Below are 24,141 nucleotides of genomic sequence, written 5' to 3'. Positions count from 1 at the left end.
TCTCCTTCTCTCTCTCTCTCTCTCCCTCTCTCTCCCTCTCTCTTCCTCTCTCTCTCCCTCTCTCCCTCTCTCCCAGGACTTCACACATGCTTGATCCCTGCAGATTTTTTTTTCCCTTTTACTGGAGTGGTAATTGGTGTAGAGTACAATTGTTCACACATAGGTACAATTTCTCATCTCCTCATGATCAGTGTCTGCACAACACTCACCCCCACCTTAGATGCTTTTCCTTTTTCCACCATCATGAACCCCCAAGGACATCCAAGCCACCCCTACTCCATTGCCCGCCCATCCCTGCCTTCCTTGTTGTCCCTCTGTCCTTGCTTCTTAAGTTCTGCCTACAAGTGAGGTCATCCCATATCCATCCTTCTCTCTCTGGCTGATCTCACTTGACATGATTCCTTCAAGCTCTGTCCAAGATGAGGTGAAAAAGGTAATGGCATCATTCTTAGTAGCTGAGTGATATTCCTTTGTGTAGACACACCACAACTTTCTCAGCCATTCATCTGTTGTTGGACACTTAGGTTGCTTCCAAGTTTGGGCTGTTCCTTTTCTAATTTCAGGTAGAGAGAGAAAGAGACAGAGAGCCATAAAGAGAGGAGAGGCACCATAGCACCAGTCCATCGTTCATGGAGCTTCTCCTGGTGCTGTCCATAGCATGTCCATGTGTTGACCGGCAGCTCATACCCTTGTCCATGGCCACGTATGCACTCTCCCAAGTGACCCATCTCCCAGACCCTGAGATTCTTAGTATTGTCTCCTCTTTCGTCCATCAGAACTTCTCTGCCATTTTAGAAATGTAGCATAGTTGTTTAGCAGCTCACATGAAATTCTTTTGCTTCCCTTTTTCTGACTGTGATAAAATGTACATGACATTGAACATTTTAATCATTTGAAGTGCCTGTCTCAATGACAGTAGATATAATTAATGTTACACAACCACCACCACCACCCACCTCCAAAACTTTTCCATCACCCCAAGATGAAACTTATAACCCTTCAGCAGTAATGTTTCAGAGCTAGGCAGGGACATACCTGGTAGAGTGTGTACGTTACATTGCACGAGGAACAGGGTTCAAGCTCCCACCTGTACTTGCGGGAGGAAGCTTCATGAGCGGTGAAGCAGTGCTGTAGGTGTCTCTTTTCTCGCTCTCTCTCTCTCTCTCTCTGTCTTCCCCTCAATTTCCCTCTGATGCTATCCAAAATAAATGAATAAATAAATAAATAGTAAAGCAATGATGCTTCATCCTAACATCCTTCAGACTTAGGAAATGTTTGGGTTTGTCTTTTGTAAATCAGTATTAAATCACTAATAAAATAAAAATGATAATGAATGAAGCCACCTTCAATAAAAAAATTTTTATGGGGGAGGAAGATGACATGTTGGTGGAAGTTATAAAGTACTGACACCAATCATGGAATAAAAAATATATACATATGAGACAATTAAAAAAAGGGAAGTGTCTGTCCCTTCTGTGTCTGGTTACTGTGCAGTTCAGACAAACCCCCCAGCAGTGATACAGACAGGAAGTGGAAGCAGTTAAATCAGTTCTTGGGACAAAGCTAAAGCAACCCATGATGCTTCCTCTCTCCGCTCCCTAGTACAGATACGGGAAACCTTTTTGAGGGGAAGAGATTGACTCCTGCAAGAACAAAGAGCCCTTCTCCTAACATCCCTAGAGCTCCATTTTGCCAACTCATTTTGCATTTGGGGGGGTGTAGAATTTTTTTTTCTTTATTTGACAAGACACAAAGAAATTGAGAGTGGAAGGGAAGAAAGAGAAAGGAAGAGAAAGAGAAAGAAATGCAACTGTCAACCTGCTTCATTGTTTGTGAAGCTTCCCCCTACCAGTGGGGACTACGGGCTTGAACCCAGGTCCTTGCATGTGGCAACATGTGCACTAGACCAGGTATGCCACCACCTGACCCCCTTGCCAATGAATGCTGACTCTGAAGTTTCGGATCCCATTTATAAAGGAACATGAGAAAGAGGGTTACCAGTAGAGTGGGTCCATTGTATTAAACTTGTCTAGAGTGTTCTAGAAAATTGCTTTATTCATTAAAAAAAGTCCCAACTTCAAAAAAAAAAAACAAGGCTAAGTGAAGATCATAAAGCTCACTTATGAGAAGCCTGCAATTAACAGGACACCAGCGAAATTTACACCGAGGATGGGGAGCCCTCATAAACAGGTTCAAAGGTGTTATTATTTGAGCAATTAAAAGCTATCGCCTGAGAAATCTGCTTTGGAGAAGCAGCTAAAATAACAAGGTTTTTTTTTTTTTTTTTTGTCTGAAGCCAAAGGTTCACATGAGGACCATCTGGGTCCCTTTTGTAAGAGGGCCACATATGCTGTAGCCTGGGCTAATAAAACGGAACTTGAGCCAAGAAGATGGTGCAGGAGACGGTGCACGTGAGAGGTCCCAGTTTCCAGTATTTTGAAATGGATTTTGCAGTCAGATTACTGGCTTGAGACCAGGGCTGAATGGTGCTCTGAGCAAAATAATAAGAAGGGGCTGGGCAGTGGCGTACCCGGTTGAGCGCACATGTTAATATTAGCAGGGACCTAGGTAGGTTCAAGCTCCCAGCCCCCACCTTCAGGAGGGAAGCTTCATGAGTGATGAAGCAGGGCTGCAGGTGGTTCTCTCTGTTCTTCTATATGTCCCTGTTCCCTCTCAATTTCTCTCTGTCTCTATCAGGAGTAAAATGATAAGTATAAAACCCAAAATTAGAATAATCAAAATAATGAAATCACTAGAGTGGAACCCATTTTTTTCTCTTTAAACTCTCCAGGTTCCAAACTAAGATCGACTCTCCTAACAGGAATTATTTTTTTCTTGACTCTCAGGCAAGTAACAGGCAGGGAAGGGAGCACACGTTACTCCCTCCCCACCTGTGGAATAGAACAAAATGCCAAGAATCTAAAACATGCAAAGGCTGGATCCAAATGATGGCTCAGTCATTCCCCTGTGCCATGTGGGATGATTTGCAAAACCCTTTCAACATGGAGTCTTCTCTAAAAAGGTCAATCATGGTTGTGCTGTGGCGTCTTCTCCTCTAATGGTTGTGCTGTGCAGATCAAGTAAGATGATCCCTGGAAAGTGATTTGCACAGAGCTGAACTTAAGCACTCTGATGAGAGCTGTTGTGTTCATTAGGTGATTACTAATGGTTGTGTTTATTAGGTGATTACTTAGTGGTGTTAACTTGGACATAGCCAATACTTTCTGGTTGGTTTGGAAGGATCACTCTCTTGTGTTTGCTGAGAAATAAAAATAACCCACTGCTCTTGGTAGTTATTTTATTTTCCTTTTTTAGATAGAGACAGAGAGAAATTGTGAGGGAAAGGAGGGAGCTAGAGAAGGAGAAAGAGGGGGCTGGGTGGTGGCGCACCTGGTTGAGTGCACATGTTGTAATGCACAAGGACCTGAGTTCGAGCTCCCGGTCCCCACCTGTAGGGGGAAAGCTTTGCAAGTGGTGAAGCAGTGCTGCAGATAATAAGATTAAAAATAAATAAATAAAAAGAGGAGAAAGAGAGATGCCTGAAGTGTGATTTCTGAAGAAGAACTTAAGCTGTGCTTTTTTTTTTTTTTTGGTTCTTGACTAGAGCACTGCTCAGCTCTGGCTTATGGTGGGGCGGGGGACTGTAGAGCCTCAGACAGAGAATCTGTTTGCATAGCCATATGCTATCTACCCCCGCCCCAGCTGTGCTATTAAGAAAGGTGGTATTGTGTTTTTGGATGACTTCTGGGTTTATATAGCATGCCTACATGGATTTGGAGTACATTAACAAAACAAAAAAAATCTAAAAATGATCAGAGAGTTGGAGTTTATGTGATGTCTTCAGACTTTTCATCTAAGCTGGATCATCCTTTTATTTTTATCTATCTATTTATTGATTTATTATTTATTTATTTATTTATTGTTACCAGGCTTATCACCAGGGCTCATTGCCTGCATAATGAATCCACTGCTCCTGGTGGTTATTTTTCTTTATTTTTTTTTTTTATGTCAGTGGAGAGGAATTGAGAGGGTAGGGGGAGATAGAGAGAAAGAGAGAGAGAGACCTGCAGCACATTCTCACTGCTCATGAAACTCCCCTCTGCAGAAAGGGACTGGGGAATGAACCCACATCCTTGAGCATGGTGTTGTGCGCACTCTGCTGGGTGCGCTGTCTGGTCCCTGAGCTAGGCCATTCTGATATGGATATAGCGATCAGAGCATCTGTGTGAGCTCTGGTCTCAGTCAGCTGGGCCCAGTCTTGTTCCCTCTCACTGTGTTCCATTCACAAAAGCCTCAATTTAAGGCTGAGGAGAAATGCAGCTCCCCCAGTCCCTGCTCTGGAGAACGAACCAGCCCAAGCCCAGGAGCAGCCAGGACCATTTATTTCAAATGCCAAAAAGTAAATCCCAGAGAGGCCCCGGGCTCTCACCAAGAGCTCATGTGCCCTTCATGTTGGAGGTCAGCTTGATTATTTGGGCTCCTAGTCCAGAGAGAGGGGTAGATGTGACACTTCAAAGGAGACAGAGGAATGAGCTGAGCAGATTAATCACTAGAAGACCATTTAGAATGGGTGGACCTCCCCGTCCCCACTCCCCCACCCCACCCCCTTGGTTTTCATGCGTAAATAATAGCCCAGAACTTAAAGAATTCCTTACCCATGAACCCAAGGACCAGGTGGGTGGGGAATCTGTATCATGTTTGGTAGAGCATCTAAAATACGTTGTCTGATGTCTGCATTCATCCACAAAGTGATAATTTTTAACCATAGCTGATTTTTTAAAGGAGGCCAGGCAGTGCACACTACCATGCACAGAGACCTGGGTTCAGGCCCCCCTCCCCTGCCACCGTCCCCACCTATAAGGGGGTCAGCTCACAAGCAGTAAAGCAGGTCTGCAGATGTCTCTCTCCCCCCCCCCCCATTTCCCTCTCATCTCAATTTATTTCTGTCAGGTCAAATATAAGGGAGAAGGGAAAAAAAATTTTTGTATGACCATCATGCTATCTCCCCAGTCCTCACCAAAAAAAAAAAAAATTTTTTTTTAAGGAAAAAATGGTCACCAGAAGTGGTGGACTTATCACGCAAGCACCAAGCTCCAGTGATAATTCTGATGGCATTTAAAAAGAACAACAACAAAATGATTTTAAATCTCATTTTGTGTTCAAATGTATGTAATGTGTGTCATTTTTTGCCATTTTTTAAGTCACTTTTTAGCGGTCAGGCGTTGGTGTGCCTGGTAGTGCTCACCAGGTTCAGACCCCCCAGTCCCCAGCTGCATGGGGGAGCCAGTGCTGCAGGTCTCTCTCCTTTTCAGTTTCTATCTTCATTCAAAAGAAATACATTCACTTTTATGGGGTAATTAAACACACAATGACAAGCAACCCACCTGCAGGGCCAGTGAGGGGTGAGGAAGCTTCACAGGCAGTGAAGCAGGTCTGCAGGCCTCCCTCTCCCTCTCCCTCTCCCTCTCCCTCTCCCTCTCCCTCTCCCTCTCCCTCTCCCTCTCCCTCTCCCTCACCTTTTCTTTTCTCAACTTTTCTCTGTCCTATCAAATAGAATAGAAAGAAAAACATTAACAAAAAGAAAAAGTACAAATGGCCACCAGGAGTGGTGTATTCATTGTGCAGCCACTGGACCCCAGTGATAACCCTGGTGCCAAGAAAATAAATAAATAGTCTTTTTAAAGTGAGAATGAGTCTTCCTCTATACAAAGACCTGGTAGGAAATTGCAAGCTTCTCTCTGTGCCACAGCAACAAGGAAGGCTTGTGCCGAGGTGGGACTATGTGACTTCGTTTTGTTCAACGAATATACAAGAATGCAGGATACCGATAGTGGGTTGCTTTACCATGTGCATAGCTTGGGTTCGAGCCTGGCCTCCGCTGTATTAAAGGAAGCTTCAGTGCTGTGTTCTCTTTCTCCCAGTCCCTCTCTTTGTCTCTCTCTGCCTCTAGAAAAAATAAAGTAAACTCTATAGCACCCACCCCACTCCCAGAAGTAGACACACACACACACACACACACACACACACACACACACACACACACACACACACACGAAGATAGGCAGAGATGGCAAGATAGCTCATCTGGGTAATATGCTGCTGCCACCATGTGCACATTTAAGCCTGGCCCCACCGCACCAGAGAAAGCTCTGATTGCTGTGGTGTCCTCTCCCTGCTGCTGTCTGTGGAAAAAAGACAGCAGGAAGTAGTCCCAGGGATAACAAAACAAAACGAAGAAAATGTAGAGCATAAGTTATATGATTCCAACGACTTCTCTGAGGTTTGTTTTTTCTATGCATACTGCCTAAAGGATCGTGTGTGTGTGTGTGTGTGTGTGTTTGTGTGTGTGTGTGTGTGTTGCATGAGAGTCAAGCCACTCTTTATTCATTAGTGATTTAATGTTGATTTACAAAGTTAATAACATAGCAGGGGTACAATTCCACACTGTTTCCACCACCAGAATTCTATGACCCTCATTCCCTCCACTGGAAGTTGCAGCAGTTCACCCAAGATCACAGGTATAGGCTGACTATTATTTCTAGAACTACACACACACACACACACACACACACGCCTACACCTATTGCCACTTCCAAATGTCCTTCCTTTTTCCTTCTTCTCTCTCTGGGTCCTGATGGAATTGGAGTTCAGAGCCCTCTGGTCATCTTCCCCTAAGATTTCTCCCCCTCTGGGAGTTATGGAACAAAATAACTTTTGGGGTGCAGAAAAGGGGGAGTTCTGGATTCTGTAATTGTCAGGCTACTCTTAACCTGCACTTTAAAATATCTCCCCTGAACAAGCCTTTGATCAGCAAGCAATGTTACAAGAACCAGTCCTCCCCTCCCTGCCTTAATGGGGTTCACAGCCATACCTTAACCTTTGGGAGAGCTTCAAGTGGGAGATGAGCTGGGAGCCCCACCCCCACCCCCAGAAGGCCGCTCGGGTAAACCCAGACTTGCAGAAACTGAGGGCTTTGTTCCCCACAAACCAGAGGCAGCCCTGAGTCCTTTTACAACCTCCTGACAGCTTTCCCTAGGCAAAGGCAGGGGTGTGAGCTAATCTACTTTTGATTAGGGATGCCTTGCTTTTCTTGTGCTGGGCCAGGGGTGAGGTGGGTGGGGAAATGAGTGGGAAAATAAAATTAAATAAATAAAAGCGTGGTTAGGGACCTTTGTCATCTTCAAGAGTCTGAGTGGTGTGAGAAAAAAAAAATGCTGTTTCTGGAACAAAATGGGGAGGGGAAGGGGCACCAGAGGAATGTGGGCTTGGGTTACAATTCAATGGGATTTAGGCCACTGGGAGACCTGGAGGGGTTAACCCTTGCCTTCCCAGGGTCTCCCAGAGGTAGGGAAGAAGTACAGGCATGTGCTTCAGAGTCACTGCTTCTGCAAACTGGGACCATGAAGGGAGTCATAATAGCCACAAGGAATTAGTTCAAGGACACACACACACACACGTAATTTAAAGAGATCCCAACACCAAGATGGAGGCTATGCTGAAAGATAGGAGAGAGGTCCCCCTCAAGAGACAGAGGAGGAGAGGCAGGATGTCCTGTGTGGGTGGACTGAGCCAGTGAGATGAGAGGACCAGGTTGGGAAGTTTTTGAGTGCCTCGGGCATCTTCTCTGTACATCCTCCCTTCTCAGTCGGAAGGGGCTCTTGATTATGTCCGTGGGAAGGTGGAGCTCATTTGCTGGAGCCCAAAGAGCCTGTCAGAGCACCAACTTGTATGCCCGAGTCCTCAGAGGCTGCAGGTTTACTGCCTGGTACCACCTTATGCCAGAATTGAGTAGTGTTCTGGTCTCTGTCCCTACCACTTCTTTTGTTCTCTTTCCCCTAATCAACTATTAGTGGTGAAATTAAAAATAGTAATAATAATGAAAGAGAGAAAGAGCCTCCATCTTAGGTCCTTGCTCTGCTGAAGATGAATGTGGTCCTATACATATGGGGGGGGGGCTTTCAAGACTCAGACTAAGGAAGCTATATATACCTGGTAAAAAGGGGTGAAGGGAGTAAGGGGAGGGGTTTATATGCAGAAATGGGGGGTTGTCAGCGATTGTGATTTGGGTGGGAGTACCACCCAGAAAATAGGAGTGGTTGCAGGTGTGGCTTGGACAAGGTGGGGGGGGGGGGTTGGGTTTTAAAAAGCTAGAATCCGGGACCATCATGTGAGTGGTGTTTGTTTGTTTTATAAAAAGGAAACATTGACAAAACCATAGGATAAGAGGGGTACAACTCATCATGTAAGTGTTAACTTAGTCTTTCTCTTTCTCTGTCTCTCTCTCTTTCATCTCATGCCCTAATGTGAATGTTGTCAATTTTCCCGAATAAAAGTTTAAAGTGCCTGAATAGTCATGATCTCTGTTCAATTCCTTGTTGAGATAAATGCATCATGAACTTTGTAATATCGAGGCCTTCCTTTTCCCCCAAAACAGCTTCATGATATTGAGATAGGCCACTTTTCCTCTAACTCTATTCTGGTTTTGTTTTGAGACCCCACAGTAACAATGCCTATCATGCCCTGGCTCCAGCTTCACTTTTTTCAATTTGTAATTAAGAGGCTACAAGATTGAAAGATTGCAGTCTATACAGCTCCACAGCACACCCATCACCAGAGTTCTGTGTCCCCTCCCTCCCCCCTCCAAAAGATAACCACTAGAATTCTCACAAGTCTTAGAAACAACTTGTGTCTATTAAAAAAGAAGAAGAAAGGGGAAAAGTGGGCCACCGAGAGCTACGGCCTCATCATGCAGACTCGGAGTCCCAGCAGTCGCCCTGGTGGCCATGAAAGCAAACAGACAAACAAGAGTGTCATACAGCCCCATGTAATCTTTTTTTTTTAATCACTGAATCCAAGCATGACTCTACTACAAACTGTGCTAGGGAAGGAAACCGAGGCCTCACACATGCAAGGACTGTGCTCTCCTGGCTGAGTGGCATGAAAATCTCACGCTCTGAGTGCTTTCTTGTTTACTCTTTCTGTCTCTGTCTCTGTTCTCTCCCTTTTTCAATTTACAGTGATAAGGAACCAAACACACCTATCCAAGAAGATCTTTGTATACCTAGGCTTATAGCAGCACAATTTGTAATAGCCAAAACCTGGAGGCAACGCAGGTGTCCAACAACAGATGAGTGGCTGAGAAAGTTGAGGTCTATATACACAGTGGGATACTACTCAGCTGTTAAGAATGATCAATTCATCTTTTTCACCTCACCGTGGATAGAACTTGAAAGAATCATAGTAAGGGAGATAAGCCAGAAAGAAAAGGAATATTGAATATGGGATGATCTCAATCATGGGCAGAAGTTGAGAAATAAGAACAGAAAGGGGAAACACAAAACAGAGCCTGGAGGCTTGGACTGCATTTGGTGTATTGCACCATGTAAAGGACTCTACTCTGGGGCAGGACGGGGGCTTTCAGGTCCTGATGCACGATGGTGGAGGAGGTCCTAGGCTGCAGAGTGTTTTGCAGAAGATGAGAAATTGTACGCATGTGCCAGTAGCTATATCTACTATAAACTATTACTCTCCCCCATTAAAAGAAAAAAAGGGGGAGGGACAGGTGGTGGCTCACATTATAGTGCACAAGGACCCGGGTTCAAGCCCCTGGTCCCCACCTGCAGAGGGAAAGCTTCACAAGTGGTGAAGCAGGGCTGCTGGTGTCTCTCTGTCTCTCTCCCTCTCTATCTCCCCCTTCCCTCTCAATTTCTCTCTGTCTCTATCCAATAATAAATAAAATTTTTTTAAAAATTTAAAGTGAAAAAAAGAAAAGAAAAGAAAGAAAGATGGCCCCAGATACTGTGCTTTAGAGTAAAAAGGGCAAACACTAGAAGAAGAGTAAAAAAAAAAAAAAAAAAAATGAAATGATCTCTTCCCCAAGTCACAGATTTCACTCTGGGCACTAGTGGGGCCCAGACTTCCGGCATGACAGATATTTAGCCCAACCAAGAAGCCCAGCATTCTGAGAAAACTAGGTTTCTGGGGCCCACCTGCACCCCCAACATCCTCCATAGAGTACCTCTCCTCAACCTAAGGCTCTTTCTGGGTACATAAACAGCTTCTTGCTAGTATTCCTCTGTGACAAGGAGATGGCTCAGTGGGTAGAGCACAGGGCTTGCATACAGGAGGCCCTAGGTTCGATCCCAGGTTTGCATCTCCTGCCAGGGCTGAGCCATGCTCTGGTCTTACTTTCTCTCTTTTCTAAAAATAACTCATTCTTCACAAAAGACTGAGAGTTTTTTTTTTTTTTTACTTGATAAGATCAACACTGTTGTAGACAGGAAAGCAATAAGATAGGTCCTAGGAGCCAGTCATTTCATTGTTTTTGGTACAATCAACGGAATGGTTGAGCCTATGGATTTCCATATTTAGTTGTGAACCAACTAATGCCGCCAGAGTATTGTCACAATCGTCCTTATCGAGAAACTGCCCTGGAAAGATGGCTGCTGTGTAGAGAGAGAGCCTTCCTCCCATATCTAGCCAGGCTTCCTGAACTGGGCTTCTCAGAGAGGATGACCTTGCCCTTGGGAGTTAGGAGGGGTCTGTGCGGTTCAGGCCTCTCAGCTGGTTCCTCACCCATGTTAGTATCATCCATCGAGGCGACCCCTGGCTTTGGCCTGGTTGAATCTTCCATCTTGTTTCTGTCTCAGAGTTCCAGTAAATGGATACAGAGAGGGGCTGACTGGAAGCTCACTTGGTAGAGAGCATCTGTTGCCATGTATAAGGACCCAAGTTCAAGGACTCAGTCCACACCTACAATGGAGGAAGCTTCATGAGTGGTGGAGCAGTGCAGGAGAAGTCACTCCTTCTCCCAGTCTCTCTCTCTCTCTCTCTCTCTCTCCCTCAATACTTATCTCTCCCACTTTGTGTCTCATCAGCTATCTAAAGAGAGAAAAATGGGTCCATGAGTTGTGATAGAGTCATGGAGGTACAAAGTCCAGCAGTAGCCCTAGTGACAACACACACACACACACAGAGCAGGATAGAGTAGGACATTGAAAGAGAAATGGTGGGGAATCGGGTGGTAGCACAGCGGGTTAAGTGCAAGGTCTGGTGTAAGGATCCCGTTTCGAGCCCCCGGCTCCCCACCTACAGGGGAGTCACTTGACAGGTAGTGAAGCAGGTCTGCAGGTGTCTGTCTTTCTCTCCCCCCCTCTGTCTTCCCCTCCTCTCTCCATGTCTCTCTGTCTTATCCAACAATGAATGACATCAACAACAGCAATAATAACCACAACAAGGCTACAACAACAAGGGCAACAAAAGGGGGGAAAATGGCCTCCAGGAGCAGTGGATTCATGGTGCAGGCACTGAGCCCCAGCAATAACCCTGGAGGCAATAAATAAATAAATAAATAAATAAATAAGCAAAGTTTAAAAAAAAAAAAAAAGGAAAAGAAAAAGAGAAATGGCAGCTGGCTGGAACCTGATGAGCTTTGCCATGTGCACAATCCAGGTTTGAATTCGGCCTCCACCACATTGAAGGAAATTTAGGTGCTTTCCTGTCACTGTCTCTCTATCATTCTGCCTCTATCTTTAAAAGAATAATAATAAGAAGAAAATAAGATAAACCAAAGAAAGTAGGTTAGTGTATAAGTAGACCAACACTTGTTCAGACTGAGGATGTGGAACTCATGGCTCAAAACAAGTACCTAGTCAGTAAGCTCTGTCTTCGAGCAACAACTACCTCCTAGCTAATGAAATGACTTTGAGTCCAGACTGTGAGCGGCCAAGCATCCCTACCGTTAAAAGACACTATATTAGGGGGCATGGAGATAACTTAGCGGTCATGCAAAAGACTTTTAATATCTGAGGCTCCTAATTCGCAGGTTCAATCCTGGACACCACCATAAGCCAGAGCTGAGTGGTGCTCTGGTTTAAAAATAAATTAAACTAGGATAAAATCAATAAAATAAAGATACTGTGTTAGAACTAAAGCGTCAGTAGTGCAGGGATCCATATGTAGGACTTGTCCTGGATTTGGAAATGACCACATTACTCTCTGTGTGACCTTGGGAACCAATGATACCTTTCTAAGCTTCTGTCAAATTGGGTTTGTAATAGGCATAGAATGCCTAGATTGTACCACACCTGATTGAGAGCACACGTTACTGCGCACAAGTGTTCAGGTTCAGACCTTCCGTCTCCACCTGCAAGGGGAAAGCTTCATGAGCGGTAAAGCAGTACAGCAGGTGTCTCTCTTCATCTCTCTCTCCCTCTATCTTTCTTTCTCTCTCTCTTTCCCTCCCCCCTCTCAATTTCTCTCTATGTCTATCCGATAAATAAAAGAATGAATGAATAAACTTAGTGGATGCATCTCCTGGTATTGCTTTGAAGATTAAATGAGACAGAGCATATAAACCAATGAGCTCAGTACCTAATCAGAATAATAAAAGTAATAAACAGCAGTGAGGAGGAGGTGTGTTTCGATGATCTAATACCATCCATTTACCTCCCTGCTCCCTCATTCTCTTCTTTCGAAACCAAGTACGAATCTCCTCCCTCGGCTTCATTACCGTGTTTCAGATGATGCTTTGATAATGGAGTTGAAGCAGGTCCTTATTCACAGGTGCGTAGAGCTTTGCCAAGGTCACAGCTGAGCCCGTGTGTGCGTGTGTGTGTGTGTGTGTGTGTGTGTGAGAGAGAGAGAGAGAGAGAGAGAGAGAGAGAGAGAGACAGGAGTTGGAGGAATGTGGAGGCAAGCCCTGGGCTCACTCTCCAGGAGGTAGGTGATCACTTTCCCTTCTTATTGTCCCATCAGGCCCCTGTTCTTCACCCAACCCCAGTCTGTTCTCCTGAGCTCTCTGCTGACCCCCTTTGAAGATTTGCAGTGTTCTGCATCTGTGGGTATCCAATAAGCACATCAGTTATCCCTCAAGTGCCCCCCCTCTTTTTTTGGTAGCTAGAAGTAAGGCTCAGATTAAATCATACAGGGAAAAAGAAAGCCAAGGGCAGCTTTGGTGGTGCACCTGGTTGAGTGTGCATGTTATCATGTGCAAGGACCTAGGTTCAAGCCCCCGGTTCCCACCTGCAGTAAGGGGGAGGCTTCATGAGCAGTGGAGCAGCACTGCAGGTGTCTGTCTCTTTCTCTCTGTGTCTCTGTCTCCACTTTCCTCTGCATTTCTGTCTCTATCAAAAAATAAAATAAGGAAAAATAAATTTAAAAAAATAAACACAAGCATTTTGTAAATAAGCACAGGATGCTCTTTCTCTCTTTCTCTCCCTCTCGCTTTCTTTCTTCCTCCCTTCCTCCCTTCCTTCCTTTCTTTCTTTCTTCCTCCCTTTCTTCCTTTCTTTCTTTCTTTCTTTCTTTCCTTTCTTCCTTTCTTTCTTTCTTTCCTTTCTTTCTTTCTTTCTTTCTTTCTTCCTTTCTTTCTTTCACTTGCCACCACAGTAATTGCTGGGCCTTGGTACCAACACTACGAACTCAGCACTCCAAGTGGCCGTTTATTTTCTTTTTTTCTTTCTGTTTTATTTTGATAGAACAGAGAGAACTTGTGAGGGGAGGAGGAAATAGAGAAGGAAAGTGAAAGAGAGACGCCGGCAGCCCTGCTTTAGCGCTCATGAAGCTTCCCCCCTACAGGGGGGAGCAGGGGCTGGAACCTGGGTGCTTGAGCTGAGTGGCAGTTGCACTCAGCTGGGTGCTCTACCGCCTGGCCCCATGGGGTGCTGGTTCAACATGCAGTGGGATCTCCTCATGGCTTGGTGCCGCCCTCTCCTTTGAAGTTTAACGAACTGATTGTCAACTAAACACTAAACACATTTTTTTTTTTTTTAACAGAGCAGGGGGAAAACTAAAAAAAATTTTTGCAGTGTCACTACAGTCTTCTACAGACTCTGTTTTTTTTAATTATGTTTGTTTATTTATTTGGATAGAGACAGTCAGAAATCAAGAGGGAAGGGGGTGATAGAGAGGGAGCGAGACAGAGAGACACCTACAGACTTGTTTCATTCACCACTAGCAAAACTTTCCCCCTGCACATGTGGACCGGGGTGGGGGGGGGCTTGGATCCAGGTCCTTGCACATTGTAATATATGCGTTCAACCAGGTGAGCCACTACCTGGCCCCTTCTACAGACTCTTTAGTGAGAGTTAATAGTGAAGAAGAGGTTGGTGTTCATATCAGGGCTATGCCTGTTCTCCTCATTCATTCAATGTTTTAGATTTGCCTCTATTTGCAAATACCACATGATTCCTGCCGGCATCAATATGCAAGGATTGCAGAACCCCAGAAGGAGGCTCAGAGGGTCAAGCAGGTACCTTGGGTCCGTGAGGCCCAGCATCAATCCCCCAGACTCCCCGACTGCATGTGACGGAACAGAGCCGTGCTCTAGTCTGCTAATATACCTGTTTCATTGTCTCTGTCTTGTGAGTTTTTTTTTTTTTTTTTATGATTTTTTTCAGATGGAGACAGGAAAGACAGAGAGAGAGAGAAAGAGAAACCATAGCACTAAAGTTTCCTCCAATTTGATGGGGGCTGGGCTTGGACCTGGGTCACTCATATGGCAAAGCAGTGCAGGACCCAAGTGAGCTATTTTCTGTCCTTTTTTTTCTTTTCTCTTTCTTTGTGATTATAGTGGGTTACACTGTTGTAAGACTACAGGGGATAGTTCCATATCACATCCACCACAGAAGTTTCATGTCTAAATAAACAATTTTAAAAGCAAATAAAGATAATGGCTATTTATAACGGTTGTCCTAAGTAGTGGAAAAGATAGGGACCTTGTTACTTTTAGAAGTTTAATTAAAAAAAGGGGGGGCCAGGTGGTGGATTACCTGGTTGAGCGCACATGTTACAGTGCACAAGGACCTGGGTTCAAGCCCCTGGTCCCCACCTGCAGGGGGAAAGCTTTGTGAGTGGTGAAGCAGGGCTGCAGGCGTCTCTCTCCCTTCCTATCACCTCCGTCCCTCTCAATTTCTGGCTATCTCATTAATAAGTAAAGATAAAAAAAAATTTTAAGAAGTCTAATTAATATATGTTTAATGTTTTCTTACTTAATATCTTGCTTCTGTGATTAAATTGCTGGTGCTTGCTTGTTCCCATTGAGATTTGCTTTCAGTTTCAAGTCTTAGGGCCGATGGTGACACTCCTGGTTGAGCGCATGTGTTATAGTGCCGAGGGACCTGCGTTCAGGTTCCTAGTCCCCATCTGTGGGGAGAAGCCTCATAAGCAGTGAAGCCTTACTGCGAGTATTTTTTTCTCTCTCTCTTCCTCTCTGCTCCCCCCCCCCCCTTCGCTCTCAATTTTTCTCTGTCTCCATCTAATAAATAAAATCATGGGGGGATGGGAGGAATCAAAAAATATATATATATTCATTCATTCATGGACTAGTAAAATAACTCACTTAGATGGTGTGCTGCTTCGACATGTGTTCGAGCCAGATTCAAATCTAGTCCCCACCAGACTGAACAAAGCTCTGGTGAAATGGCCTCTTTCTCTCTGACTCTTATCTAAAAAAATTTATCATCTCTCTCTCTCTTTGTATCTCATTCAAATATATGAAATTAAAACAAAAAATAATGGCATGACGAATATTAAAAAAGAATTCCTGGTTGTCTACAAGCAAAGATGTGTTTCCCTTTCTCCCTCCCCCCCTTCTCATGCTGGGGAGTGGAGACACAGAAAAGATGTTGCTTCAGAGTCAAGACAAAGAAAAACAAAAGCCACACATGGATGGTGGATCAAAGGGCTTGGCTTTTGGAAGCACTGACAACCAAAACTGCTTCACTCAGAGTGAAGTATGACTAACCACACACATCACCATACTTCAAGCTCCAGCTCCCCACCTGCAGGGGAAGCGTCCCAACCGGAGAAACAAGTACTGAAGGGATCTCTCCTCCTTGCTCCCTCTCTCAATTTCTCTCCGTTCTACCAAGCAAAAAAAAAAAAATTCACCAGGAATGGTAGATTTGTTGTAGAGGTACTGAGCCTCAGCATAACTCTGATGGCAATTAAAAAAAATAATTAACCATGAAACCGTTAGGTAGGATTTTGAAATGGGAGCAGAGGGATGGAGGGTGAGAACCTTTCTCAACTCATTTCTACACTGGGGACTCTAGAGTTAAGGGTAGACAAGACAGGAAGTTATCGATAGACTTTACAATTCAAACCGGTTAGCTTTCGTATCATGTGAAGTTGGTTATAATTTTTGAAAACATTGGGAGTATTATTTCAAGAGAAGAAGGGAGGTGGGAAGCAGGTGATATGAATTTCTTTCAGGACACCATGGAGAAATAGGGCAACTATCAAAGACTTCTGAATCTGACTTTGAATTCTGTCCATTTCTACAGAGATGACTGATTATCTAGAGTAGGTTTTTCGGTGGTAACGGACGTGTGTTCCAAATAGTCACAAAGTAACAGTTGTAAAGGATAACAACAAACAACAACAAAAAACTAGAAAAATAGAAGCAAAATACAGGGGGGCAGGAGGTGGCACACCCAGTTAAGGACACATAGTACTATGCACAAGGATGCACTCACTCAAGGACCCGGGTTTAAGCCCCCACTCCCCACCTGCAGCAGGGGATGCTTGATGACGGTGAAGCAGGTCTGCAGGTGTCCATCTTTTTCTCCCTCTCCCACTCTCGTATCTCCCCCTCCCTTCTCATTTTCTCTCTATCCTATCAAATGAAAAGGTAGGAAGGAAAAGGAGAAAAAAACAAAAAAAAAGACTACCAGAAGTGGTAATAGATTCATAGTGCCAGCACCGGACCCCAGAGACTGGAGGTGATAGATAGACAGATAGATAGGGCAAAATACAAGCTGAATATGTCACCAGATAAACAGACACCATTCTGACTGTCTGTAAGAGCTTCCTTTTTTTTTTTAAAGATTTTATTTATTTATTCATGAGAAATGATAGGAGAGAGAGAAAAAGAACCAGACATCACTATGGTACATGCACTGCTGGGGATTGAACACGGGACCTCATGCTTGAGAGTCCGAAGCCCTATCCACTGCGCCGCCGCCCAGACCACTGTGTGCTATGCCTACACTTGATCTTGGTATCAGTCACAGCTTGCGAACTGGCTCCTGACCCAAATTGGAACAGCTCAGGGCAGGATTTGGCTTGGACATCTCAGTACCATGAAAGAAACAGTCAGAGGAGGACACTCCTGTATGAATCTTGTCATGGCAGACACCTTGGGCATATGAAATGATGAGGAAAGAAATATTCTGGGTCAGCTTTTTTTAAAAAAAAATTGGGAGTCAGGCAGTAGTGCAGAGAGTTAAGCGCACGTGATACGAAGCACAAAGACAGGCATAAGGATCCTGGTTCAAGCCCCGGGCTCTCCACCTGCAGGGGAGTCAACTCGCTTCACTGGCAGTGAAGCAGGTCTGCAGGTGTCTGTCTTTCTCTCCCCCTCTCTGTCTTCCCCTCCTCTCTCTATTTCTCTCTGCCCTAGCCAACAACAGCAGCAATAATAATAATAATAATAACCACAAGAATGATAAAACAACAAGGGCAACAAAAGGGGAAAATATGGTCTCCAGGAGCAGTGAATTCATGTTCCAGGCACCGAGCCCCGGCAATAACCCTGGAGGGAAAAAAAAATCATTTAATAGAGTGATATGGGCTAAGAAGACAATGTAATTCATGATTATGCAAAGGACTTTCATGCCTGAGGGTCCAAAGTCCCAGGTTCAATCTCCAGCACCACCAGAGCTGAGCAATGCTCTGGTCTTTCCATCTCTCTCATTAAAATAATTTTTTAAGTGATGGCAGGGGAGGGGAGGTAGCGAAATAGTTATGTAAAAGTCTTTCATACCCAAGACCTAGGTTCAGCACCACTGCAAGGCAGAGCTGAGCAGTGCTCTGGTTCAAAATAAATAAGTAAATAAATAAAATGTTAACGAGAAAGAAAGAAAATGATTCAGTTGGTTAAAGAAAAGAAAAGAAAAGAAAAAAGGAAAGAAAGCTCCTTCTGTATGTGTGTATGTCACACCACCTTTCCAACCCTCTATGCAAAGTGAATTTCTTGAAGCTCTTGGGAAACAATTGTTTTTCAGTGCCAAGGTTGAAAATTGATCTTTCTCTGCTCACAGTAGGGCGGCCCTGAAGGCTGCCTTCAGACCAATCAAATGAATTAGCAGCCGGCCAGGCCCCAATCCATTGCATTGTCCTTTGAGTACAGAAATCACCTGTGATTATCACCAAGCTTCCAACCCCTCATTTGGGGCTGCAGCTGGCTGTAGCCGTTAATCCCTAGGCCAGCTACTGTACTCAGTCTCAGGCGGGCGTAGGGTTCAAGTACCATAGTTTTCCAAGTTTCATGAAGACCACTGGGGGAAGTGTGCTGTGGCCATGTAGCTTTGATCTGTCTTCTTCAATGGCCTCCAGACCTCAGGGCTCCTTACCAGGAACTTTGGGAGGGGGTTTAAACTGCTCACAGTTGGAGCAGGCCCTGCTTCTCTCTCTCCCCCCAGATGAACTTTGCCAAGCCCCCTGACTCACATTCCTGCACAGGCAGTTCCTATAGGGTTTCTGCAAATATGTGTGTGAGCTTTGCACTGAAAGTGAGAAAGTTTGTTTGTGGTTTGTTTGTTTTTCTGAAATACCTTCCGCCAGTCATCCTGCTAACCCATCTGAATCCTTCCTTCTCCTTTGAGACCTCACATCCACCTCGCTCCTTCTGACCTTGTGTCCTCCTTAACTTTACGGGCAATGTGTCCCTTAAATCAGAGCCTTGACTGTAATGAAATATAGACAGAAGTGGAAAAACAAGGTCAGAAGGGGAAATGTTAAGCAGAACTTGGACTGGAATTAGTGTATTGCACTAAAGTAAAAGACTCTGGGGTGGGGGGTTTCAGGTCCTGGATCATGAGGACAGAGGACCTAGTGGGGGTTGTATTGTTATGTGGAAAACTGGGAAATGTTATGTATGTACAAACTATTGTATTTACTGTCAACTGTAAAACATTAATCCTCCAATAAAGAAACTAAAGAGAAAAAGATAAAGTAGAAAACACCATACAAGTCTGACATTCACCTGTTGTTTTGGCTCCTGGGTTATTTTATGAAAATCTCAACAAGGAACATTTATTTTTTTTCAGAAAGTGTTAAGTTCTGTTTGACATGTTGTTCAGACTGTACTGTTTGATCCATTCTGACCTCTTTTAGTTTGATTTTTGTGGAGACACGAGCTCTACATTCTGTACAGATTCTCCAACTCCTTATGGTCGGTTCCATACAAGTAAGAAGATTAAGTCTGGTGTTCCGGGAGGTAGATAAAGCACTGGACTCTCAAGTGTGAGGTCCTGAGTTCAATCCCCAGCAGCACATGTACCAAATTGATGTCTGGTCCCCCCGCTCCTATCTCCTTCATGAATAAATAAATAAAATATTTTTTAAAAGAAGAAGAAAAAGACTAAGTCAGGCTATTGTGGGATTTTCACATCAACTCCACTTGAGCTGTGGAAATCGAGTTCCTTACTCCCTTACTCAGATAAGCACTGGTTTAAGAAAGAAAGCTCATTAAAAAAAAAAAAAGTGATATAAGGCCAGGTAGTGGTGTACCTGGTTAAGCACACTTGTTACAGTGCTCAGGGACCCAGGTTCAAGCCCCTAGTCCCCACCTGCAGGAGAAAAGCTTCATGAGTGGTGAGGCAGGGCTGCAGGTGTCTCTCTGTCTCTTTCCTTCTCTATTATCCCCTCCCCTCTCAGTTTCTATCTAATAATAAATACATAAAATATTTTCTTAAATGTGATAAACTTTTGTTCGTGAATGGCGTGAAAAAAAGCTTAATGGTGAAGTCTTCCCTCTCTTTTAAAATTCTTTTTTTTTTTATTTGGTAGGACTGAGAAAAATTGAGATGGAAGGGGAAATAAACACCTGCAGTACTTCTTCTCTGCTCATGAAGCTTCTCCCAGGGCTTGAACCCAGTCTTTGTACACGGTGACATGTAAACTCAGCCAGGCATGCCACCCCTTCAGCCCCTGTCTCATAGAATGATCTGATGATTCTTTTTAAAAAACCATTCCAGGGGGAAAGAATGGTTTACAGGACAGCTGTGGACACATGAGTACAGTTTCTTATCTCCCCAGGGTAGATGTCTGCACACCACTCCCGTCTCCAAGGCAAGTTTCTCTTCACCCTCATGTCCTGGAGACCTGGCGTCAGTTTTGCTTTTGCTAGTGTTCCCTTGACACCATTGTGTTTGTGAGTGGACAGTGGAATGCAGCAAGGATCTGGGATTGTCCCACCCAGCTGGCTGGCTGGTCACAGGGTTGCTTCCTCTAAAGGCTGCGGAAGTCCACGTGGGGCTTGGTAAAGAGCCACAGCACATAGTTCAGTGGGTTGTGTTCTTTTTTTTTTTTTTTTTTAATTTTACGTTATTTCAGCTGTTTTCACTTTTGGCTTTATTGTGTTCCTGCCTCCTACAGGGACACACTTCCCACCCCCCACCCCAGCTTTCCTGGAGGAAGGGGAACACTCAGTCATGAACTCTTGAGCTCATGGGGCTCAAAGTTCTGTTTCCTTCCCCTCAGCAGTTCAGCTAGTTTCTAGAGTCACGTAGGTTTAGCCCCCTGTGGACTGGAGCCCAGGTTAACTCTTAGGAACTCTGTCCCTGTTAGAACATGAAAAGCATTTCAAAGCACATCGCAGCTCATTCTTTTTGTGATATTGTGAACTGTGTTACAAGCTCTGAGTTTCTCTTTAATAAAATGGTATTGAAGGAAGAATCTAATTTTGTACATTATTTACTTTTTGATCTTTATTTTATTTGATAGGATAGAAATTGAGAGGGGGAAGGGAGGTAAAGAGTGGGGGCTGGAGAGAGAGAGAGAGAGAGAGAGAGAGAGAGAGAGAGAGAGGGAGAGACCATTGAGAGACCTGCAGCACTGCTTCACCAATCATGAAACTTCTCCCCTACAAGTGGGGACCGGGAAGTTTGAGTCTGGGTCCTTGTGCATGATAATGTCTATATTCAACTCGATGTGCCACTGCCCAGCTCCCAAATTTCGTACTTTTATAATAACCTCTTAAAAGTTGTTTTATGCAGTTCCTACTTTGTGTTGAGATATGATTGACAAATGACATTGCTTTTGCTTAAGGTTTACAGCATAATGATGAGATGTAAGTATAAATTGTTAAATAAGTTTAGTTAATATCTATCACCTTTTGCAGTTACAGACTGTTTTTCTTGTACTGAGGTATTTTTAAAACATGTTTGTTTATTTTATTCTAATGAGAGAAATACAGAGTGAAAGGTAGAGAGAGAAATCGAGAGAGCTGTGGTTAGCTCTGGCTTATGGTGGAGCTGGGGATCGAACCCGGGACTTCAGAGCCTCAGGCATGAAGGTGTTTTGCAGAATGGTTATGCTGTCTCTCCAGCCCATGCTGAGGTATTTTAAGGTCTTTATTTCTTATTTCCCACTATGAACTTTGTGGACAATTTTTATCACTCAAGAAAACTAGATGATATTGTTTAAAAATACTGATGTTGGGTCTCAGAGACAACTGTGCCTGTTAGAGCACAGAACCTGTGTGTCTGGGACCACAGAGACTGTCTGTTCAGTCCCAATACCATCTTATACCAGAGCTGAGCAATGCCCTGGTCTCTTTCTTTCTCCTTCCCTCCTTTCTCACTCTCTCAAAACAATACACTCATGTGTCAGTAACTTCAGTCTTTATATTATGCATTTAGGGAAAGTCTAAAGTCTAACCCATTTGGAGGTCAGAAAGACTAGTCTGTATTTTTTATTATTATTGGTTTAATAATAATTGACAAGATTGTAGGGTAAGAGGAGTACAATTCCATACAATGCCCACCACCAGAGTTCCGTATCTCATGGCCTCCAATAGAAGCTTTCCTATTCTTTATTCCTCTGAGAGTATGGACCCAGGATTATTACAGGGAGCAGAAGGTGGGAGGTTTGGCTTCTGTAATTGCTTCACCACTGGACATGGGTGTTGGCAGGTTGATCCATACCCCCAGCCTGTTTCTGTCTTTCCCTAGTGGGCAGGGCTCTGGGGAGGTGGGGTTCCAGGACACATTGGTGAGGTTGCCTGCCCAGGGAAGTCAGGTTGATGTCATGGTTGCATCTGCAACTTGGCTGAAAAGCATTAAGACATAAAGCAGAACAAGTTGTTTGATAATAAGGAAACTAAAGGTAAGAATATAGCAGATGAGATCTGGGGTCTCCATTTTGGAAAAAGCTACAAAGTCTATTTTAGGTATATTCCAAGGAGCCCATGACTTTTCTCCCAAATCCACCCATCTCTCTTTCTTCCTCTCTCTCTCTCTCTCCCTGTTTCTCTCTCTCTCTCTCTCCCTGTCTCTCTCTCTCTCTCTTTCTCCCACAATTACTTAACAGGTTAAATGTTACTAATCAAAGAGAGAGACTCTCTGTCTCTCTGTTCTCCCAGTAGAGCTAATGGGCACATTGGCATGATCATTTCCTGATGCTGAGCTGAAAGATCCATCCCACGTAACTAAAGTTGGTGCACACATGCACAGAGAAGAGTTTAAATCCTCCTTCTTGTTGATTTCACAGGATTACCTCGACTGTATCAAGGACCAGGCAAAACTTCCTCTGGGGCTAGAAGAAAGGACGGCCCTTTTTGGAAACATACAGGATATCTACCACTTCAATAGGTAAGTGAGAATACTGTCAGGATAATTATCCTGGGGAGTCTGGCGGTAGCGCAGCAGGTTAAGTGCACGTGGCGCAAAGTGCAAGGGCCGGCGGAAGGATCCCGGTTCAAACCCCCAGCTCCCTACCTGCAGGGGAGTCGCTTCACAGGCGGTGCAGCAGGTCTGCAGGTGTCTGTCTTTCTCTCCCCCTTTTTGTCTCCCCCCTCCTCTCTCCATTTCTCTCTGTCCTATCCAACAAGGACATCCGTAACAATATCAATAAGAACTACAACAATAAAACAACAAGGGCAACAAAAGGAAATAAATAAATTATTATTTTTTTTAAAAAAAAAGAACTTGACACTGTCCTTGGAAATAAACACAGCCTAAGGAACCGTCAGCTGTCATCCCTGATTGAACTCTATACCTGTCTTTAACCCATCGTGCCTTGATGTCTTCTGCTGGAAGCATCCTTGCTTGCTTACAAGTTTCGAATCATCCATTCTCCTGGCTCAGACACAAACCATTCTCTTCTACAGCCTAATGTCAACAGGACTTTAAAAAAAAAAAAAGCCTACTTGCTCCTAAAGCTGAGTGTGGGCTCATGCTGATCCATGAAAAACCAAACACCGTCACTTTGATATTTGAAAGAAAAAGGGAGGGTAGGCAGTGGTGCACCTGATTAAGTTTAGTTCATATTACAGTACGAACCTGGGTTCAAGGCCCTGGTCCCCTTCTGCAGGGGAAAGTTTCACGAGTGGTCAAATAGAATTGCAGGTGTATCTCTCTCCCTGTCCCCTCTCCCCTCTCAATTTCTCTGTCTCTATCCACTAAAAAGTAAAAAAACAAATTAAAAACAAAAAGAAAGAAAAAGTGAAAAATATCTACTCAACAATTAAAAAAAGAAAAGCTGCAAAGGACTTTATTGTCAGTCAACCCCACAATGGAGGTCCGAGTGATGCTCAAATTCATCCTCCTGCTCCTTTTCCTCAAGGAATACTCGCGTAACTCAGAAGGGTAGAGGTGGTGGTTTGTACAGGCAGAGGGTGTGTGGTTACATAATTAGGGTGGAGATAGAAGATTATCAGGTCTTCCTACTTCCTGGACCAGGACTTCCTGAATCTTAATGGATCTCCTGTGAACTCTCCCTGGAGCAAGGAGAACAAAGTCCATTAAGCTCTGGTTTATGGTGGTACAGGGAATTGAGTTTTGGACCTTGGAACCTCAGCCATGAAATGGTTCTCTTTGCAGAACCATTATGGTGTCTCTCCTGTCAACCCCCACTCATTCTCATTTCCTCTCCTAAATCTAGTGTCTAGAATTGGAGCCCAGAAGTTTTTGTACTGATATTTATTTAAATGTGGTCACTAGTGACATTTCTGTGTGAATGCCATGTATGGACTCTCTGCTTATAACCCCACATGTTGGTTTCACGATACAAATCAATGGTTGGGCTCAAAATTATAAATTCTTTTACTAGTTCAAGTCCAGGCTTTTCAACATAATATTATTTTGACCAACTAAACAAGGTGTAAATCTCTAAAATTAAAGAGGACATAAAAGA

At 44.1% G+C, this 24,141-nt stretch overlaps 1 protein-coding gene across 1 annotated transcript in view; it reads left to right on the top strand.

The window, feature by feature from the left end:
- The window catches only part of PLEKHG1 (pleckstrin homology and RhoGEF domain containing G1), a 100,796-nt gene that overhangs the window by 11,563 nt on the left and 65,092 nt on the right, over positions 1–24,141 (top strand). Inside the window, exon 2 of the mRNA XM_060205328.1 lies at positions 22,498–22,598. Within this exon, the coding sequence (XP_060061311.1) occupies positions 22,498–22,598 (101 nt within the window). The remainder of the gene's footprint in view (positions 1–22,497; positions 22,599–24,141) is intronic.

This window comes from Erinaceus europaeus, chromosome 13 (genome assembly GCF_950295315.1).
Source record: "Erinaceus europaeus chromosome 13, mEriEur2.1, whole genome shotgun sequence".
NCBI lineage: Eukaryota > Metazoa > Chordata > Mammalia > Eulipotyphla > Erinaceidae > Erinaceus > Erinaceus europaeus.
The sequence above is the reverse complement of the archived record's forward strand: the minus strand, read 5'-3'. Positions and strand labels throughout refer to the sequence as shown.